General features: G+C 42.6%; 1 protein-coding gene across 1 annotated transcript; it reads right to left on the bottom strand.

Moving 5' to 3' along the window:
• Positions 1-4,095: 4,095 nt before the first annotated feature.
• LOC112227770 (nuclease EXOG, mitochondrial) lies at positions 4,096-15,745 on the bottom strand. Its single transcript, XM_024392632.2, has 6 exons — positions 15,506-15,745; positions 15,116-15,265; positions 14,832-14,971; positions 14,567-14,643; positions 14,223-14,337; positions 4,096-4,825 (listed from the first exon to the last, which is right to left on the bottom strand). The coding sequence occupies exons 1-6, from the start codon at positions 15,741-15,743 to the stop codon at positions 4,340-4,342; spliced, it is 1,206 nt and encodes a 401-aa protein (XP_024248400.2). The 5' UTR covers positions 15,744-15,745; the 3' UTR covers positions 4,096-4,339.
• Between the last annotated feature and the right edge of the window lie 2,294 nt (positions 15,746-18,039).

Raw genomic sequence — 18,039 nt, 5'->3', positions numbered from 1 at the left:
CAGCAACTAGTAGTTTCTGAATGCTCTCAGGGGTGGAAAGATACCCGATAGTGCTCCTGTGTCAGTAGTAGTTTCTGATGACTTAAGCTGCACTGTGAAAAATAGAGTTCATTTTATGTTTAATGCACAAGTGCAAAAGTAACCTGCAATGCTTGATAGAGCCCTGTGGGTTATAAAATCTGGTCTAATATGAATAACAATGCCTCCAAACAGGGCAGTAATATATTTAAGCTTCATTTTTGGGTGGTGCAAATAGCAGGCCTACATGAATTCAGCCTGGCCTCAAATGTTAGACGTAAAATAGTAAACGTAAGTCTGTGACACTCAAATTAGTATGATATGTTACGTTTGGTATGGTTACATAAGACAGAAGGTTACTTAAGCCAAAAACCAAAGGAGGAAGGTTGGTCAGGGAGTTGTATAATGCAAAAGTCTAGCAACCCAAAGGTTGCGGGTTCGAATCACATCACAGAAAACTTTAGCTAATTAGCAACTAGTTACTACTTTTTTGCAACTACTTAGCATGTTAGCTAACCCTTCCCCTAACATTAACCCTAACCTTCACCCCTAACCTAGCTAAAGTTAGCCACCTAGCTAATGTTAGCCACAACAAATTGTAATAACATATCCTACAAAATGGGTGATGGACATCCACAAATTAATACATGCCATATGAAATGTAACATTTCATACTAAATGGAGGGAGTTACAAGAGTTACACTTGCTATGTTACATCTACCCCTGAGTCCAGCTTGGAATTAAACATACCCTTTTCCACGCCATAGTTCTTGTAACCATGCAACCGAGCAGCACAATATGGTTTGGATCTGCCTTTATTGTGTGTATCAAGTATTTCTCTTGCTAGCCTATTCAGATTCCATTCACATTTTTAACACCTGTAGCCAACACCTTTGAAAATATTATGATATCTCCCAAAGGCCATGTGAAGTTATGAACTCTCTCATGTAATTTACAATGTAATGACCTGGATTACACAAAAAATGTGATTACATTTGATCCAGCTGCATTCAATTTCCTTTATGGCGTCTGCCTTATTAGTAAGGTTAAGAGGATGTAGGTGATAAAAAAAGTTAAAAGGAAAATCTGCTTTAAAATGGGACAAGGTCCCATCTTCCAAATGAGAACTTCTCTGCTCTCCATATTTATTAGCTGTTGGGAGAACTTGATTTTAATGTACAGTTGATTATTAATAAAACCATGCCATACATTGGAAAAGTAACAATGTATTTCTACATAATATATCATCACATGGTTCCCAGTGCCACCCTTGCCACTGACCTTCCCTGGCTGGTGATCCCTGACAAACACAGTGGCACAGTGGGAATCTAAAGCAGTGCCAGCTGAGCTCAGACTGGATTAATGTCGCCCCAACCTACTGTAAAGTGGCATCAAATCATTTAAGCTAGACTAATTACAAATATAGCATCTCAATAGTTGAAAATGGCCACCGATCTATCCCCTGTATCCTTTTAGTCACCTTTAGTAATCTTTTTATTTCATTTTTTAACTTCTACCCCTTTATCTCCCCAATTTCATGGTATCCAATTGGTAGTTACAGTCTTGTCTCAGCACTGCCTCTCCCATACGGACTGGGGAGAGGCGAAGGTTGAGAGCCATGCGTCCTCCGAAACACAACTCAACCAAGCAGCACTGCTTTTTGACACAATGCCCACATAACCCGGAAGCCAGCCACACCAATGTGTCGGAGGAAACACTGCGCACCGGGCGACCGTGTCAGCGTGCACTGCGCCCGGGCCGCCACAGGAGTCGCTAGTGTGCAATGGGACAAGGACATCCCTGCCAGCCAAACCCTCCACTAACCCGGACGACGCTGGGCCAATTGTGTGCCGCCCCATCGGTCTCCCAGTCGCGGCAAGCTGCGACAGAGGCTGCACCTTTAGTAATCTCACAAGACTGGAGAGGTCCAAGCAAATTCCTGGTAGGCATCAAGCATGAGAGTTTCAAGGAGAGAACACAAGCAGAGTAAACTGCTTCGTAATATTGAGATGCAGCTCTGGTCTGCCAGACAGTGTGTGTACAGTAGACAGAGTGTGTGTTCATGTGTTCTCATTTGTCAATTACACTGCATTAGACCTAATACTTCTCATCCTGGTTCCAATAGGCTATGGTTGATTTTTCTTTGGCTGAGTAGGATCCTGTGTGTGTGTAAGGTGGATGATGGGTGAGTGATGGGGTCTAGGCTAGTCTTTAGTGATGTGATACTACTGTATATCTGATATCTGCCTGGTCCATTTGGCGGACGGCAGTGGTTGAGTGGTAATGTCCTGAAGTCAGCTATGAGGTAATACAAACAATAAAGCGACCCATAGTGCTTCTCGGTAACAAACTGATCCATTACACTGGTGATACATGTGCCCTTCTTTTCCTGCGGTCCAATTGAAATGTCTCAATGCAATTAGTGGCGACAGGAAACACATGATTCCGCCTGGGTCTCTATTAACGATTAGTACCCATAAAAGCCTGATAAGCTGATTGAGTTAGACGGGGGGACAATACATTTATTTAAATGGACTGATTTCCTTATATGAACTGTAACTCAGTAAAATGCTGAAATTGTTGCTTGTTGCATTTATATTTTTGTTCAGGGTAAATAAAAAAGACTATCCACATTTAAAAAAAACTTTATGTAATTCTGGCATGGGAAATACACGTTCCAATGGGAAAAAAGAAATATACAGAAAAATCTGTTCAATAAACAATCTAACAAACTACAGTGCCTTGCGAAAGTATTCTGCCCCCTTGAATTTTGTGACTTTTTGCCACATTTCAGGCTTCAAACATAAAGATATAAAACTGTATTTTTTTGTGAAGAATCAACAACAATTGGGACACAATCATGAAGTGGAACGACATTTATTGGATATTTCAAACTTTTTTAACAAATCAAAAACTGAAAAATTGGGCGTGCAAAATTATTCAGCCCCTTTACTTTCAGTGCAGCAAACTCTCTCCAGAAGTTCAGTGAGGATCTCTGAATGATCCAATGTTGACCTAAATGACTAATGATGATAAATACAATCCACCTGTGTGTAATCAAGTCTCCGTATAAATGCACCTGCACTGTGATAGTCTCAGAGGTCCGTTAAAAGCGCAGAGAGCATCATGAAGAACAAGGAACACACCAGGCAGGTCCGAGATACTGTTGTGAAGAAGTTTAAAGCCGGATTTGGATACAAAAAGATTTCCCAAGCTTTAAACATCCCAAGGAGCACTGTGCAAGCGATAATATTGAAATGGAAGGAGTATCAGACCACTGCAAATCTACCAAGACCTGGCCGTCCCTCTAAACTTTCAGCTCATACAAGGAGAAGACTGATCAGAGATGCAGCCAAGAGGCCCATGATCACTCTGGATGAACTGCAGAGATCTACAGCTGAGGTGGGAGACTCTGTCCATAGGACAACAATCAGTCGTATATTGCACAAATCTGGCCTTTATGGAAGAGTGGCAAGAAGAAAGCCATTTCTTAAAGATATCCATAAAAAGTGTTGTTTAAAGTTTGCCACAAGCCACCTGGGAGACACACCAAACATGTGGAAGAAGGTGCTCTGGTCAGATGAAACCAAAATTGAACTTTTTGGCAACAATGCAAAACGTTATGTTTGGCGTAGAAGCAACACAGCTCATCACCCTGAACACACCATCCCCACTGTCAAACATGGTGGTGGCAGCATCATGGTTTGGGCCTGCTTTTCTTCAGCAGGGACAGGGAAGATGGTTAAAATTGATGGGAAGATGGATGGAGCCAAATACAGGACCATTCTGGAAGAAAACCTGATGGAGTCTGCAAAAGACCTGAGACTGGGACGGAGATTTGTCTTCCAACAAGACAATGATCCAAAACATAAAGCAAAATCTACAATGGAATGGTTCAAAAATAAACATATCCAGGTGTTAGAATGGCCAAGTCAAAGTCCAATAATTTTGCACGCCCAATTTTTCAGTTTTTGATTTGTTAAAAAAGTTTGAAATATCCAATAAATGTCGTTCCACTTCATGATTGTGTCCCAATTGTTGTTGATTCTTCACAAAAAAATACAGTTTTATATCTTTATGTTTGAAGCCTGAAATGTGGCAAAGTTCAAGGGGGCCGAATACTTTCGCAAGGCACTGTATGTAACCCATAGCAAAACAGCCACTTGACCAGCTGCTCGTTTCACAGAGCCATAATGGACATTCCATCCAGGGTTGTGTTCATTAGGCACCAAACCAATGAAAACAGGAGGGACTATGTGGACTTGTCCAATTAGAAACCCTCATTGTCTGTTTCTGCTACAAAATGTTTTCTCTTAGTGCCCTAAGGAAGATGAGCCAGGTTATGCTCTTTGTTTTCCAGCTCTTTCTTCTTCTCCTGGTACAGTTTGAGTACGTAGTCGTCCGGGGCGATGCCTTGCTCTTTCAGCTCCGCCATGCTCTTCTCCAGCTTCACCGTGGTGCGGGCACTGCCCACCTTCCTGGCCGTGAGGTACAAGGTGAAATCCTTAAAGTCCATCAGTTGGCAGGAATCCCTATCGCACAAGTTGGGGAGGCTCGGAGTTGTCCGCTCCACTTTGGGAAAGAAGGTCAGGCCCGAGATCTTCTCTAGTTCCGATAGACTCACCTGGAAGTCCGTCAGTGGGCGCTTGAAGCCGATTGGCTGGTTGGGTACGACAAAGGCCCCGAGGGCCAAGGTTTCTGATACCGATTGGTTGTTAGTCAAATTGCCCGATGCCGATTGTTCTTTCCCGACGAGGATGACTTTGAAGAGGTGGGTGGGGACGGCCACGTCGTCTTTGCCTATGACCTGCACAAATAACAACATATTACGTTAAATCATGTTAAAACACACATTTTTTTTGCATTTTGCATATTTTGGTCTACCCATGCCTCGATAGATTGTGGGCTAGGCTGTTCCGAGATACGACAGTGTTAGTTTATGGAGGCCTCGTGAAGAACAGATGGACTTATGCCTTCAGCGCCCTGAGATCTCAAGGAGAGGTCCACGCTGATTTATGGTAAAGGTTGTTTGTTCTAGATTAAAGCAGCCTCATCAAATAATCCAGGAGCAAGGCAGATCCGCTTCAGCCGACATCGGCATATCTGTAGCTGTTGTTTTGATGGTGTCTGAGGTGGAACTGCATTAGAGCTGTCAAATCCACAAGCGGCACCTAAATAGGACAATGCCATTGCTTTGTTAGAGGGGCAATAACCATTCAGTTAAAGGGAGAATCATTCACCACACCTGCCCAGTGCTCCAACTAAGGCCTTGACAAATCAGGGAGACCACTCAATCGGTTACATTACTCGAATAAACGGGAGTACAGACTGTACACTAAGAACACATTTCCCTTCATAAGGTCATAAAATAAAATTGGGGTTGTGAAGGAAAGTACCGAAAATAAAACACATATATAGGTTTAGACATAGTATCAAGGGTGGCTACTTGAAGAACCTGAAATATATTTTGATTTGTTTAACACTTTAATCGTTACTACATGATTCCATATGTGTTATTTCATAGTTTTGATGTCTTCACTATTATTCTACAATGTAGAAAATAGTCAAATAAAGAAAAACACTTGAATGAGTAGCTGTGTCCAAACTTTCGACAGGTACTATATATATATATATATATATATATATACATACATACAATGGGGCAAAAAAGTATTTAGTCAGCCACCAATTGTGCAAGTTCTGCCACTTAAAAAGATGAGAGAGGCCTGTAATTTTCATCATAGGTACACTTCAACTATGACAGACAAAATGAGAAGAAAGAAATCCAGAAAATCACATTGTAGGATTTTTTATGAATTTATTTGCAAATTATGGTGGAAAATAAGTACTTGGTCAATAACAAAAGTTTATCTCAATACTTTGTTATATACCCTTTGTTGGCAATGACAGAGGTCAAACGTTTTCTGTAAGTCTTCACACACTGTTGCTGGTATTTTGGCCCATTCCTCCATGCAGATCTCCTCTAGAGCAGTGATGTTTTGGGGCTGTTGCTGGGCAACACAGACTTTCAACTCCCTCCAAAGATTTTCTATGGGGTTGAGATCTGGAGACTGGCTAGGCCACTCCAGGACCTTGAAATGCTTCTTACGAAGCCACTCCTTCGTTGCCCGGGCGGTGTGTTTGGGATCATTGTCATGCTGAAAGACCCAGCCACGTTTCATCTTCAATGCCCTTGCTGATGGAAGGAGGTTTTCACTCAAAATCCCACGATACATGGCCCCATTCATTCTTTCCTTTACACGGATCAGTCGTCCTGGTCCCTTTGTAGAAAAACAGCCCCAAAGCATGATGTTTCCACCCCCATGCTTCACAGAAGGTATGGTGTTCTTTGTATGCCACTCAGCATTCTTTGTCCTCCAAACACGACGAGTTGAGTTTTTACCAAAAAGTTATATTTGGATTTCATCTGACCATATGACATTCTCCCAATCTTCTTCTGGATCATCCAAATGCTCTCTAGCAAACTTCAGACGGGCCTGGACATGTACTGGCTTAAGCAGGTGGCACTGCAGGATTTGAGTCCCTGGCGGCGTAGTGTGTTACTGATGGTAGGCTTTGTTACTTTGGTCCCAGCTCTCTGCAGGTCATTCACTAGGTCCCCCCGTGTGGTTCTGGGACTTCTGACCCCACGGGGTGAGATCTTGGGTGGAGCCCCAGATCGAGGGAGATTATCAGTGGTCTTGTATGTCTTCTATTTCCTAATAATTATATATATACACACCGTTGAAATCGGAAGTTTACATCCACTTAGGTTGGAGTCAACAAACTATAGTTTTAGCAAGTCTTTTAGGACATCTACTTTGTGCATGACACAAGTCATTTTTCCAACAATTGTTTACAGACAGATTATTTCACTTATAATTCACTGTATCACAATTCCAGTGGGTCAGATGTTTACATACACCAAGTTGGCTGTGCCTTTAAACAGCTTGGAAAATTCCAGAAAATTATGTCATGGCTTTAGAAGCTTCTGATAGGCTATTTGACATCACTAATGTCAATTGGAGGTGTACCTGTGGAAGTATTTCAAGGCCTACCTTCAAACTCAGCGCCTCTTTGCTTGACATCATGGAAAAATGTAAAGAAATCAGCCAAGACCTCAGAAAAAAATTGTAGACCTCCACAAGTCTGGTTCATCCTTGGGAGCAATTCCCAAACGCCTGAAGGTACCACCTTCATCTGTACAAACAATAGTACACAAGTATAAACACCATGGGACCACGCAGCCGCCATACCGCTCAGGAAGGAGACGCAGAGATGAAATGATGAAAGTACTTTGGTGCGAAAAGTGCAAATCAATCCCAGAACAGCAGCAAAGGACCTTGTGAAGATGCTGGAGGAAACAGGTACAAAAGTATCTATATCCACAGTAAAACAAGTCCTATATCGACACAACCTGAAAGGCCGCTCAGCAAGGAAGAAGCCACTGCTCCAAAAACCTCAATAAAAAAGCCAGACTACGGTTTGCAACTGCACATGGGGTCAAAGATCGTACTTTTTTGGAGAAATGTCCTCTGGTCTGATGAAACAAAAATAGAACTGTTTGGCCATAATGACCATCATTATGTTTGGAGGAAAAAGGGGGAAGCTTGCAAGCAGAAGAACACCATCCCAACCGTGAAGCACGGGGGTGGCAGCATCATGTTGTGGGGGGACTGGTGCACTTCACAAAATAGATGGCATCATGAGGTAGGAAAATTATGTAAAATAATTATATTGAAGCAACATCTCAAGACATCAGTCAGTTAAAGCTTGGTCACAAATGGGTCTTCCAAATGGAAAATGACCTCAAGCATACTTCCAAAGTTATGGCAAAATGGCCTAAGGACAACAAAGTCAAGGTATGAGAGTGGCCATCACAAAGCCCTGACCTCAATCCTATAGAAAATGTATGGGCAGAACTGAAAAAGTGTGTGCGAGCAAGGAGGCCTACAACCCTGACTCAGTTATACCAGCTCTGTCAGGAGGAATGGGCCAACATTCACCCAACTTATTGTTGGAAGCTTGTGGAAGGCTACCCGAAACATTTAACCCAAGTTAAACAATTTAAAGGCAATGCTACCAAATACTAATTTAGTGTATGTAAACTTATGACCCACTGGGAATGTGATGAAAGAAATAAAAGCTGAAATAAATCACTCTCTATTATTATTCTGACATGTCACGTTCTTAAAATAAAATGGTGATCCTAACTGACCTAAAAAGACAGGGAAATGTTACTAGGATTAAATGTCAACTGAGCTTATATGTATATATATATACAGTTGAAGTTGGAAGTTTACATACACCTTAGTCAAATAAATCTAAACTCAGTTTTTCACAATTCCTGACATTTAATCCTAGTAAAAATTCCCTGTCTTAGGTCAGTTAGGATCAACACTTTATTTTAAGAATGTGAAATGTCAGAATAATACTAGAGTGAATTATTTATTTAAGCTTTTATTTCTAATTGTTATAATGGACAAAAAAAATGTGCTTTTCTTTCAAAAACAAGGACATTTCTAAGTGACGCCAAACTTTTGAATGGTAGTGTATATATATAATATCCCCATAAGGACAAAAGGTAGGCCTACTACACAGAGCTTTCATTCTTCTCTACGCTCTCCTTCTCCACTCCATCCCTTCCTCTCTCTCTGTTTTATCTTCCTCTCATTCTCTTTCTCTCTCTTCTTCCTCTCTAGGTGGGAGTCCTGTTCCTGCTGATGGGGGGACAGTGTGTTGGCCCCTGATAAACCACAGGGAGACCCCACTCCAGGGGAGTTCATCTGGGATAAAGACACTGCACTCCAGGCCTCTCCACCACAGATGTTAGAGGCTGGCACTACCAACCTAAGGCGGGCATCCCCGGAGCCCTCTAAACCTCTCAATCCCTCACAGGAAACAAGGACCGCCTGGCAATGCCCAGGGGGCACTGCCATGGCAACTGGAGAGGTAGCAAAAGGAAACAAACTGTGGGTGTGTCGTGTGTGTTTAATCCCCACCGCCGCTGCAGCTCAGGCCCCAGGTGGGTTTGGGGTTTCAATGGGTGGAACACGGCCCCTGTCGCAGGTGATCTGTGTGTCTAGGTAACAGCCCTAGGGCTAGGTTCCCCAACTGGCGGGGAACCCATACACCTGTCACAGTGAATTATAATTGTATGACTTCCGGCGCCGACAGAGATGGCCGCCTCGCTTCGCGTTCCTAGGAAACTATGCAGTGTTTTGTTTTTTTACGTGTTATTTCTTACATTAGTACCCCAGGTCATCTTAGGTTTCATTACATACAGTCGAGAAGAACTACTGAATATAAGATCAGCGTCAACTCACCATCAGTACGACCAAGAATATGTTTTTCGCGACGCGGATCCTGTGTTCTGCCTTTCAACCAGGACGGAATGGATCCAACGGAATGGATACTATGCGGCGACCCAAAAAAAACGACTCCGAAAAAGAGGGAAACGAGGCGGTCTTCTTGTGGTCAGACAACAAGGTTGATGAAATCCGAGCAAGGGTAGCATTCCAGAGGGACATCAGAGACTGTAAGCAAGGTGACTGGTAACATGACCGAACACAAACAGTGCAGCTATTCCTCCGCAAGGCTATCAAACAAGCTAAGCGTCAGTACAGAGACAAAGTAGAATCTCAATTCAACGGCTCAGACACAAGAGGCATGTGGCAGGGTCTACAGTCAATCACGGACTACAAGAAGAAATCCAGCCCAGTCACGGACCAGGATGTATTGCTCCCAGGCAGACTAAATAACTTTTTTGCCCGCTTTGAGGACAATACAGTGCCACTGACACGGCCTGCAAAGAAAACATGCGGACTCTCCTTCACTGCAGCCGAGGTGAGTAAGACATTTAAACGTGTTAACCCTCGCAAGGCTGCAGGCCCAGACGGGCATCCCCAGCCGCGCCCTCAGAGCATGCGCAGACCAGCTGGCCGGTGTGTTTACGGACATATTCAATCTATCCCTATACCAGTCTGCTGTTCCCACATGCTTCAAGAGGGCCACCATTGTTCCTGTTCCCAAGAAAGCTAAGGTAACTGAGCTAAACGACTACCGCCCCGTAGCACTCACTTCCGTCATCATGAAGTGCTTTGAGAGACTAGTCAAGGACCATATCACCTCCACCCTACCTGAAACCCTAGACCCACTCCAATTTGCTTACCGCCCAAATAGGTCCACAGACGATGCAATCTCAACCACACTGCCCTAACCCATCTGGACAAGAGGAATACCTATGTGAGAATGCTGTTCATCGACTACAGCTCGGCATTCAACACCATAGTACCCTCCAAGCTCATCATCAAGCTCGAGACCCTGGGTCTCGACCCCGCCCTGTGCAACTGGGTACTGGACTTCCTGACGGGCCGCCCCCAGGTGGTGAGGGTAGGCAACAACATCTCCACCCTGCTGATCCTCAACACTGGGGCCCCACAAGGGTGCGTTCTGAGCCCTCTCCTGTACTCCCTGTTCACCCACGACTGTGTGGCCACACACGCCTCCAACTCAATCATCAAGTTTGCGGACGACACAACAGTGGTAGGCTTGATTACCAACAACGACGAGACGGCCTACATGGAGGAGGTGAGGGCCCTCGGAGTGTGGTGTCAGGAAAATAACCTCACACTCAACGTCAACAAAACTAAGGAGATGATTGTGGACTTGAGGGAACACCCCCCTATCCACATCGATGGAACAGTAGTGGAGAGGGTAGCTAGTTTTAAGTTCCTCGGCATACACATCACAGACAAACTGAATTGGTCCACTCACACAGACAGCATCGTGAAGAAGGCGCAGCAGCGCCTCTTCAACCTCAGGAGGCTGAAGAAATTCGGCTTGTCACCAAAAGCACTCACAAACTTCTACAGATGCACAATCGAGAGCATCCTGGCGGGCTGTATCACCGCCTGGTACAGCAACTGCTCCGCTCACAACCGTAAGGCTCTCCAGAGGGTAGTGAGGTCTGCACAACGCATCACCGGGGGCAAACTACCTGCCCTCCAGGACACCTACACCACCCGATGTTACAGGAAGGCCATAAAGATCATCAAGGACATCAACCACCCGAGCCACTGCCTGTTCACCTGACACTGACTCAACTGCAGCCACTTTAATAATGGGAATTGATGGGAAATGATGTAAATATATCACTAGCCACTTTAAACAATGCTACCTTATATAATGTTACTTACCCTACATTATTCATCTCATATGCATACGTATATACTGTACTCTATATCATCGACTGCATCCTTATGTAATACATGTATCACTAGCCACTTTAACTATGCCACTTTGTTTACACACTCATCTCATATGTATATACTGTACTCGATACCATCTACTGTATCTTGCCTATGCTGCTCTGTACCATCACTCATTCATATATCCTTATGTACATATTCTTTATCCCCTTACACTGTGTATAAGACAGTTGTTTTGGAATTGTTAGTTAGATTACTTGTTGGTTATTACTGCATTGTCGGAACTAGAAGCACAAGCATTTCGCTACACTCGCATTAACATCTGCTAACCATGTGTATGTGACAAATAAAATTTGATTTGATTGATTTGATTTGATTATTTGGCCCTCGAAAAAGTGTTATTTTATTTATTATCATTTTTTATTGGTAGACATAAAAGACTGTAAAAACACCAGCAAATCAGCTCCCAAGTTATTTTGATGTAAAAACAACTGTTCCAAAGTATTCCCACGAATAATAGAGATATGTGATCGTATACAAATGTAAGCAAGGTTTGAAATGATGTTTTAGTCAAATACTATATCTGTTTGGGCGTCTTGCGGTCAATTTGCAGTCTCCCTTGACCATCGACTCAAGAAAAAATCTGCCTGCGGCTGAATCTAGTTGATGATCCCTGCCCTTGGGCAACCGTCTGTCCTTGTGGGTTTACACTCTGGGCCTCACTGGAGGACAAAGAAACATTCATAGCACACTTTCTCTGATAGAACAGCCACAGGGGGGCAAAGCATCGATGCAAACCTAACTAACGCAGAGGAAAACAAACACTAACCTAACCAGCCGACAGCATCCAGATATTCACTTTTTTTAAAAATGAAAATCTACTAAACAGCCACTGTCAGAATCTAGCGAGTATTGTCTGATGTTGAGTAAGACTAATACTACGAGAGTGTTGGCATATTTTATTAATGAAAATATGGGCAGTGTACAAAAGTCTCAGTGAATAAATAACAACTTAGTACTTGTGTGCTTTCTGTGGGTTGGAAAAACTTGAAAAAAAGATGGGCTTCATAAACAAGAGGGATTTTCTGTGCAACAGTGACATCTAGTGGCCATGAGGCTGCACTGTGATATGTCCAGGAAATAACCATCATGTTACCTCCTCCCTCATTGTATATCAACGAGCTGCATTTGGAAGCAAAGGTCAAATTGAAGTTATTGGCATTGCTGAAATCTATTTTCATAATAGCGAGCAAGGACTAATGGGTTGGTTAGCTAAACTAGTAAGTCTGTTTGTTTGGTTACCAAGGCAACTACTTACTGTAGCTATCTAGTGAACTTGCTAATTATTTCAGTAGATGTTGAACACATTTATTCCTGCAAATGAACACATTTCTAGCTGTAAATGTGTTAAATTATAGCCATGGTATAAAATAGATAATCAACTTGGGGCACTATGTGTTCTCTGGAAAATAATGTAACTCCTTGGAAGGTTAGTTCCACTCCCCTAGCGTGTCGTGGAATACACCTTCCATATCATACACTTTTTCTCCAGAGAACGCATAGCTCCTCGTTGATTATCCCTTATTTATAAACTGGGTGGTTCGAGCCCTGAATGCTGATTGGCTGACAGCCGTGGTATATCAGACCGTATACCACGGGTATAACAAAACATTTATTTTTACTGCTCTTATTAAGTTGGTAACAGGTTTATAATAGCAATAAGGCACCTAGGGGGTTTGAGGTATATGGCCAATATACTCCACAGTGTGTCGTGCTAAGAACAGCCCATAGCCGTGGTTTATTGGCCATATACCACACCCCCTAGTGCATTATTGCTTACATAATAATGCACATTCTAGAATGCCCTTCAAGCCAATTAGAAACGAGTATTCAACAATGTCATGGTATAATTAAGTGATGATGCCCGAGCATAATTAAGTGACTCTTCCTAGAGCTGGCCTCCCGGCCAAACTGAGAAATCGGGGAAGAAGGGCCTTGGTCAGGGAGGTGACCAAGAACCCGATGGTCACTCTGATAGAGCTCCAGAGTTCCTCTGTGGAGATGGGAGAACCTTCCAGAAGGACAGGTTCTGCAGCACTCCACCAATCAGGCTTTTATGGTAGAGTGGCCAGACAGAAGCCACTCCTCAGTAAAAGCCACATCACAGCACACTCTCACACTCTCCCATGAAAAACAAGATTCTCTGGTCTGATGAAACCAAGCCTGAACACTTTGGCCTGAATGCCAAGCGTCACATCTGAAGGAAACCTGGCTCCATCCCTACTGTGAAGCATGGTGGTGGCAGCATCATGCTGTGGGGATGTCTTTCAGCGGCAGGGACTGGGAAACTAGTCTGGATCGAGGGAAAGATGAATAGAGCAAAGTACAGAGAGATCCTTGATGAAAACCTGCTCCAGAGCGCTCAGGAACTCAGACTGAGGCGAAGGTTCACCTTCCAACAGGACAATGACCCTAAGCACACAGCCAAGACAACGCAGGAGTGGCTTCGTGGGCAAGTCTCTGAATGTCCTTGAGTGGCCCAGCCAAAGCCCGGACATGAACCCGATCAAACGTCTCTGGCGACACCTGAAAATAGCTGTGCAGCAACGCTCCCCATCCAACCTGACAAAGCTTGAGAGCTTGAGTGATATTTCCATTTTTTTTTAATACATTTGCAAACATATCTTTAAAAAAAACTGTTTTTGATTTGTCATTATGGTGTATTGTGTGTAGATCGATGAGGATGTTTTCTTTTTAATCCCTTTTAGAATAAGACTTTAACGTAACAAAATGTGGAAAAAGTCAAAGGGTCTAAATACTTTACAAGTGCATTTCTTTTTGGAGCTCTCAGACAAACCACTGACATTGAGTGGACACTGTACAGTTGCCCCTAGTCGCACTTCCCCCATTAATGGTTAAGGTTAGGATTTGGGGAGATCCTAGAGCTGTGCACCCTGGACTGCAAAGTGTGGTCCGCCTAACAGCTTCAGTTACCTGGTAGGACACTGTCTTTTTCCCATCAGCCCCCTCTTCAGAAAGGACCAGAGGTCCCGATATGACCCACACGTCATCAAAGCGCTTGGCCAGGTCCCTGCAGTACATCTCCAGTCTGAAATACAAAACAGTATATTATACTGGGGCAACACACAGATCACAGACTTCAAAATGATCATTACATTGATCATAAGTCAAGTTTGGCTTCAAGGTACAATAGCTTAGATTAAGAGAGAGTTTTATTTCAGCATAGGTCATTCCATTTATATACAGTACTAGGACCAAGTAGTATCACCTAACTTGTGGAACAAATGCAATGAATATCACTGGGGGTTCCCATATACCTGTTCCAGTATCCAGCATTGTTTTCATAGTTCTGGGGCACAATGTTGGATAGGTAGAAGGTTTCAGCCATTGACTGCTGTTAATAGGAACAGAAAGGAGAGAATTCTGTAAGACCAGTTCACCTCACATACCATCAAAACGAGAAAAGGTCTTAACAAACCACTGGTGTAAACCACATCAACTAAGGACAAGACATTACTCCAAGCTCAATCAATGACACTAAATGTCACCAATATGTTGGATAGGTGTGATGTTGCTGGGTACCTCGGAGGTCTTGTTGTCTCCTGCGGGGGCCATGTGGCCCCTGGACCAGCCACTGCCCAGGTAGTCAGCATTGTGTGCAGTGAAGGGTTCTGGGATACTGGGGTCTGGCTTGAATTTACAGTGCTTTCTGTCGGCTTTCCCTGCGGCAGCAAGAAGAAGAGAATTAGCCTATATCTACAATGTCTGTATAACAGCTGCCTTTGACTATCCCAGTGAGCACAATATATTTTTGCTCATAGGGATATTATGACTACATTATTAGATTATCATTACAACATTATTACCCAATAGTTTCTCATGTGACAGGTGCTCTGCGACCCATCTTGGTGTTTTCATGGCTTGGTTGTAGGACAATGTGTGGTTGGCGTAGTTTCGTATCTCAGCTCCTGTCAAGGGGAAGCCATACCGCCCTATCTCCTGCTGTGCCTGAGGAACTGTAACAAATAATTGATGTTATTTACATAGGCAGAACTCACAAATATTGCAAAATTCTACCACATTTGGCTGGCTTCTGAACTGGCTAAGTTTAATATGAATAATTTGGGTACTTGTGTATCAGCTATGATAATTGTTCATTAGGTAATCATTACGTATCATCTGTGTATACTGGCTAATTTTATTACAGGTGACGGCTAGCTTAATTTAGCTAGCTAAATACTAATTTAAAAGCAAACCTTTCTCGGGCTCTCTCTGGTCCTCATCCTTGTAAAGTTTCATCACTGCAACACATGATCCAGTGGTGACGGCGGCGCCGCACACATAACCACCGACAAATCTAAAGAATTTAACATTCCCTGCCATCTTTATAATATTCAACTGATAAAATACTTTGAAATAATTTGTCTTGTTGCTTTGTGTTTTTAGGTAGAAGCTATCACCAGTGACTCGTGGGCAACACAAAGAAAAGTACATCCGGGTCACGAAATTTCGAAAATTTTCAAAATAAAAGTCTCCTACGTTCATGATATGTGAAAAATACTAGTCTAAACATGAACAATGATCCATATTTGTTTATATTTATGTGACATTTGCACTTTTATTCGGGTCAAATAAAATGCCCCAATGAAATACACTGTATATGCAATACAGTACATATTGGCTTATTATATTATTGGCTTACATATTGGCTTAGAAAACTACTCCAGATGCTGAAGTAAAAGTGGGGTTGAGGTTACTCACTAGAGAATGTAGAATCTATATGTTATTTAATGGGGGACTGAGGTCTATGTGCCCAGCAACACTTTCTACTCCACCCACTCCATTCGTCCCAATGTAGTCTCGTCTTGCCATACCTCCCATATCACGTCGTTGTCATATCTCCCTTGGAAGTCTGAAAAACGTTCTATAGCAAAAACGGTTTGAATGGTCTGCTGGCTCCCAGTGGCAAGATTTTGATTGGATGTTATATTTCAAGAACCCTCCCCTTACACGCCCGTAGAAGGAGGTGCTGTATGTCATGTGAGTCACTGTTCCGTCATTGTAATTGTTGCCTCTGCTAGATTCAGGCAGTGTTGCTATATATATTTCACTGTGACCTGCTGCTGACTGCCAGGCTGTTGCTGAGTGAGTGAGTGGTGGGGAGGGCTGGAGCGGTGTGTGTGTGTGTGTTGAGAGAGCAGTAGAGCTATTGGCTGAGTCACGTGAGCGAGAGGAGAGAGCAGCACGCGCACGTTCTAAACCGCTCTGGTGACAAAACACACCTGTCCCCCCCATTCCATTTGTCAACATGGCTGCGCTTTGCTACCACCAAAAATATTGTGACGGTTGAACATTATTTTGTTTTTGTAAGGACACAAAAAACGCAGTGGGAGAATACATTTTTTTTAAGTAAAAAAAACTATATTATTAGCTAGCTGCTACAGTAGGCCACGTTATAGGCTTTGGACTAAAACTCAACTGAGCTGGTAGCTGTAAAGTTTGCTAAGTGAATTAAGTGTCATCAGCTAACTAACTTCTTATTAGCTAGCTATCTTGATGTAATCCTTGTAAATTAAAAATACAGACTCCAAATGTATTTGTAGATAACAGCCATGGGACAGGGTGAAATTGCAGCTCCAGCTGTCAGTAAAGGGAGTGTACAGTAGACTACTGGATAGGGTGAGGTAATTACGTTGGAGGACATAACAATATTCTCCAGTTCCAGTCTATGTAAAGTCTATGTCCTCAGATATGTAAAGCCTGTTTGCGATGAAGAGAGAAGTCCCAATGAATGTCCTAAGAGATTAAGGGTATATCCTATATGCCATGTGTAGGCCTACCTATGTTAGCAAATATTGTAAATACAGTAAATACATAAATACAGTTAAACATCACACAAAATGATAATCAAGCTGGCTATTTCTAGGCTGGAATATAAATCCGCTAACCCAGTAGATCAGGGAACAGTGGAGCAAGGTTAGCCACCGCTGGTATGGAGTTTTTTTTGTTCACCTTAAATTATGCTTTAGTAATAATAGCCTACTTGTTACTACTCAAGTACCTATTGTTGTTTAGACTAAGATGTCTAATCTTTACATATGATCTTATTTGTACATGTTGAAATCATGAGAAGAATCATGAAGTGTTGATTCTTTGAAGATCTCCAATCTGTTTTATTTGATTGTCACTCTCTCTCAGTATATCCGTTATGTGAATACATTTTTCAGCTTTTCACATGGCATGCGTTGCCAATGCAGCCATAAACCTAGATAGAGTATGATAGCATAATTGACTTTATGGACATCTGTCATCTGAAGCAGAGAATAGCGAACCTCACACATTGTTTACATGTTGAGCTATATGCTCAATTTAAAATGATACCAGTCGACAATGAATATGAGGCAAACCATATACCAGATTTGGCCTTTTAAGTGCTGACAAATAAAATTGTTTAGTGGGAATCCATCCCTTGTAATTTAGGTAGTGGGAAAATAAGGAGATGACAATTAAACTACATGAGATCCCCATTACAGGTAACATTTTATTTCATTCATTTTAGCAATGTTGATAGGAACATGATTGCAGATGTTTTTTTCAGGGGGTTGGATCAGCTTTAATATTGCAGATAGATTGTGGCTTCCATCAATGTAATTGTCTGCATAATTTCCAATCCACCATATGATCGCAGTTGTTCCCATAGATAGACAGTACATGGTTTATCTATGTATCACTGACCCTGGATACGCTAGCAACGGCTAACCTTTTAGGTCAATAATATGCCCTTTTTCTT

Source organism: Oncorhynchus tshawytscha, linkage group LG29, assembly GCF_018296145.1.
Source record: "Oncorhynchus tshawytscha isolate Ot180627B linkage group LG29, Otsh_v2.0, whole genome shotgun sequence".
Lineage (NCBI taxonomy): Eukaryota > Metazoa > Chordata > Actinopteri > Salmoniformes > Salmonidae > Oncorhynchus > Oncorhynchus tshawytscha.
This window is presented reverse-complemented; position numbering and strand designations above follow the sequence as displayed.